Source organism: Austrofundulus limnaeus, unplaced genomic scaffold (genome assembly GCF_001266775.1).
Source record: "Austrofundulus limnaeus strain Quisiro unplaced genomic scaffold, Austrofundulus_limnaeus-1.0 Scaffold21, whole genome shotgun sequence".
Taxonomy (NCBI): domain Eukaryota; kingdom Metazoa; phylum Chordata; class Actinopteri; order Cyprinodontiformes; family Rivulidae; genus Austrofundulus; species Austrofundulus limnaeus.
The window spans coordinates 1,680,138-1,684,768 of NW_013952423.1; the positions used below are offsets into that span (position 1 = coordinate 1,680,138).

Genomic DNA, 4,631 nt, shown 5'->3' on the forward strand with positions numbered 1-4,631 from the left:
TCCTACGGCGTTGAGCTGAAAATGTCAGAGGAAACGTAACCTGATCGGTTCGATTGTTTTATTTCCTAATGGGCCGCCACACCTTCAGCTCAGCCAACACAAAAGTGGCTGAAACTCGACCAGTTTTTCAGAAACTGAACTAAATTTTGGTGTGGTACATCCTGAGGGTCCCTAAAACCAGAATGAAACTCAGCAGCTCCTAGACTTTGGAACGAGCTACCCCTCCATCTCAGACAGGCCTCTTCACTGGCTATCTTTAAAACTCGACCATTTTTACCAGATTTTATTTCTTGTAAACATTTTCTTGATTTTATTGTAGATTTGATCCTGGCTAAAAGTGGCCGAAATGAGCTTCCTTCGTAGGGCAGCTGGGCTCAGCCTTAGAGACAGGGGGAGGAGCTTGGAGTAGAGCTGCTGCTCCTCTGCATCGAAAGGAGTCAGTTAAGGTGGTTCATCTAAGATGCCTTTCTTTAGAGGTGTTCCCACTGGTAGGAGGTCCCAGGGTAGACCTAGGACTCACTAGAGRGATTATGTATCCTCTCTGGTCTGGATACAGAACAAGCTGAAGAACAGGATGTCTGGATTTCTCTCCTGGACCCGACTCTGGATAAGTGAATTCTACAGATTTAAGCAGGAACTTTTACCTTTTTGTCAGAAAACAAATGAGTTCTCAGAACGCTCGTCGTTTCCTCTGATGAGAGCAGGAAGGGTCAGAGTTCTGAACTCAGAGGTAATTTTAAAATCAGMACATTTGAAGTACTCGTAAAGCTTCTAAAGATTCTCGTTGGTGGGCTCTGGACCCTCCAACAGCAAGTGAAGAACACCAAATGGAAATGTCCTCCAAAGATATGAAACCAGTCCTGATGCAGSCAACAGAGCAGGACCAGGACACTGAAGGGCCCCCAGCCCCTCATTTTCATATAAATGGGAGGCAACCTTGCAGGTTCACGCTGGGGGAGGTGGGGGATCCWTTGTGTGGCCTCCTGTAAATCCTAAATGTTCACAAAAACAGCTTTAACYGACGCACCCACTGCCACAACAAAACCACTGAAGGCATTCAGACCTCCTTCAGTCCTCAGACCTTTACAGGATCCGGACTTGCAGAACTGGTTGTGTTTATTGAGAGGACTGACGCCCACCAGGAGCTCTGCAGCTGCATGAAGCCAGTGTACACAGTGGCATGTGGCTGGGATTAGGAAATTTCACTGTGGATTAAAATCTTTGCAACGCCTCCATGGCCACCAGCTAAAAGAGAATGGGTCTGAAGGTCCAGCCCAGATCCAGTGAGAACTGAAGGTCCATGATCTTGCTGAGCAGGTAAGTCCAAATCAATTTATTTGCTCTTTGACTTTAAATGCAGTTTGAAAACAGTGTAAWAATGTGAGATGTCTAAAACACTAGATTTGACAATAATTAGTTTCAGAAATGTCAAGAAATATCAACCCTCCTGTTCGTTTCTGAGGAACAGCAATAAGGGGTCAGTTTGACCCGGAGAATATTTAATCATGCAAAAATATCAGAAACCAAAAAAGATCCCCCAAAACATTTTTTGTATCTGATTATCGACTCCATTGCTGACTATTTCAATCAATATTTGTRTGTTGATGTTTATTATGTCTCACAGATAAGGGATCAATGAGGACAATTCACAAATTTTTCATAAACAAAAAAGCATTTTACCTTTGTTAACATCCACTGAAATAACCTACACACACAAAAACAATGATTAAATGTGAAATTATTTATTTATTTTTACATTTTGATCTGTGTAATGGGGGAGATGCAAATATGAAAAATTAACCATTTTCATTTTATATGTTGATTTTATACTTAAGACAAACACAAAAAGTTTCATATAGAAAAATACTTTCAAGTGTTTAAAAAATAATTTTAAACTTTGAAACTGGTCAATTTGACCCGCAACATAACATAAATAGTTACTGTTCTGCTTTATAACTGATTAAAAATCAATGTGATKTTTTTCAACTGTGCTTTCCTAATATTTAGACGGCTTAGTTGAAAATAAAAGCATTAAATCTATTTATATATATTTTTAAATAAACTGGCCATTTTTTAAATAAAACAGTTTTGCTTCTTGTTGTTGCAGCTCTCTGTCATTAAGTGTGTTATGTCATAAAATACCTTTTGTAGATGGTGTGAAATCTTTCTTTTTGATGTCTGATCAAAAGAAATTTCCCACTTAACATTTTCCCAYTTACAACCCCAATTCTGAAAAAGTTGAGCTGTTGTGTAAAATGTAAACAAAACAGATTTTTATTATTCTTAGCTATGATTTGCAAATCATATAAAACTATTTTAGTGCACAATGGAACATAGTGAACATATTAAATGGTTAAAATAGGAAATTACATTTTTTTGGGTGGGGGGGGGGTAAGGTATTTTAACATTTTTTTAGCAGTAGCATGTCCGTTTAAAGTTGTTCCAGGCTCATKTTTCCTCATTGTGAATCATCCCCTCTTCTGGTATGTTTAAGAAATGTATCCAAGTTGCAAGAAAAGGTATAATTTGTTATTTTTATTCATTTTAAAATGTCTCAACAGTATATATCATGGCGTAAATGCAATTGGATACAGTCATAGGGGTTGTAGGCTGACAAGGAAGTGTAGTCACTTTATTCTAAATTTAAAAAAAGTTTTGACAGTCATATATAATGTAAGTTTTAACCCAGTATCGACATGCCGTGTACCCAAACTGAAGTTCTCKTACTCAGTTTGAGAGAAACTGATATCGGGACACCCCTACTCTTAGGTCTTTAGATGAGTGTAGATGTTCTCAAATCTGAATGTTTCTGCATTGATGTATCCTTTTCAGATGTGTAAGCTGCTCACTAATGCACCCCCATATCATCAGAGAGGCAGGTTTTTGAACTGTGGGCCGATGACAGACTGAATAGTAGATTCATACAGAAGAGGTAAGGTTTAAAAAATATTTATAATTATTTCAGATTTGTTTTTCACTCAGACTCAACTTTGGTTCAGAGATTGTGTTCACATATAGCTTCTCGTTTGTCTGATAGAGCTTTAACCAGCTCTAGTGGATGGCACGATGAGTTGAGTTTACAGATAATGATTTGTTGGAAGTGTTACTGAGCCCATGAAGTCCAGAACAGAACCAGACTGGTTTTTAATCCGAAGATCACGACCATCTAATCCTGACTTACAACCTTGGAGCTCAGAGATTTCTTATTTATTTAAATCTATTGAAGATAATATGATTTATAGATGGGATAATCAGACAGTTTTTCACAGACTGCTGAACCCCTACCCATCTTCAATTTTGAGAGATTCAACCTCTCTAAAATTTTCTTTTTATACCTAGTCCTCTAACATGAATAAAATATGAATTTATGAGAYTTGCCAATCTTCAATTTTTATGTCCATCTACACATCGTCCCAGCCTTTGGACTAGACATACGTGTATGTTGTAGTTGTTTAATGTCTTTAATGCTCTGTTTGCTTCTGCAGCTCCAGGATGTTTCAGCTGCTCCCGGGTCGGATGCATCCAACMGGAAAACAAAGTCAAAAAACCCGTCTGGTCACCAAAGATGGGCACTGCAACATCGAATTTGGCAACATTGAGTACACCAAMCACTTTGCGTACCTGGTGGACTTCTGGACTACCTTCATAGAGATCCGCTGGCGCTTTGTTCTCCTCTGGTTTGTAGTTATGTTCATCGGCAGCTGGTTCATCTTCAGTCTGCTGTGGTACTGGATTGCAAAGAGCAACGGGGACCTGAGAGGGCAGAACCACACAGTTGGACACGTTCGATGCATCGAGAACGTCACCGGCCTCACAACAGCGTTCCTGTACTCTTTGGAGACCCAAACAACCATTGGGTACGGTGGACGGGTGCTGACTGAGCAATGTGCCGTGGCGGTGATTCTGCTGGTCTTCCAGTGCCTCGTTGGCATCATCATCAACTGTTTTATATGTGGCGTCATCCTAGCCAAGATCTCCTTGCCCAAGAAAAGGGCAAAGACTGTGACCTTCAGCCACACCGCTGTGATCTGCTTGAAGAAAGAAAGCCTGTGTCTCCTGATCCAAGTGGCTAACCTTAGAAAAACGTTATTAATTGGAAGCCAGATCTACGGTAAGCTGCTGAGGATGACCACCACCCCTGATGGAGACACCATCATTCTGGATCAGGTGGACGTTGACTTCATGGTTGATGCTGGCAAGGACAACCTGTTCTTTATTTGCCCTCTGACGCTCTACCACGTCATCGACAGAGGCAGTCCGTTCTACGAGCTGACGGCTGATACGCTCTCCCAACAGGACTTTGAAYTGGTGGTCTTTTTAGACGGGACAGCTGAGTCCACTAGCTCCTCCTGTCAGGTAAGAACCTCCTACATCCCGCAGGAGATTCAGTGGGGTTACAGTTTCCTGCCCATCGTTTCCCGCACAAAGATAGGGAAGTATCATGTGGATTTCGCCAATTTCTCCAGAAGCGTCCCCGTATCCACGCCACACTGCATCCACTGCTTCGAGATGGGCACGGACCAGAGAAACCACAATGACCACAGAGACCAGGAGAACTGCATCCACTGCTTCGAGATGGGCACGGACCAGAGAAACCACAATGACCACAGAGACCAGGAGAAAATGGGCAT

The 4,631-nt window shown here is 41.2% G+C and overlaps 1 protein-coding gene across 1 annotated transcript; it reads left to right on the forward strand.

Annotated features, from left to right (window-relative positions):
- Window positions 1–2,404: 2,404 nt before the first annotated feature.
- On the forward strand, window positions 2,405–4,556 carry LOC106514637 (potassium inwardly rectifying channel subfamily J member 1; the record flags this gene model as incomplete). The annotated part of the gene is given in 2 exon segments (XM_014004017.1): window positions 2,405–2,932; window positions 3,486–4,556. A coding segment is annotated over 1 exon segment (1,064 nt), but the record flags the coding sequence as incomplete, so codon positions are not given.
- Window positions 4,557–4,631: the final 75 nt, after the last annotated feature.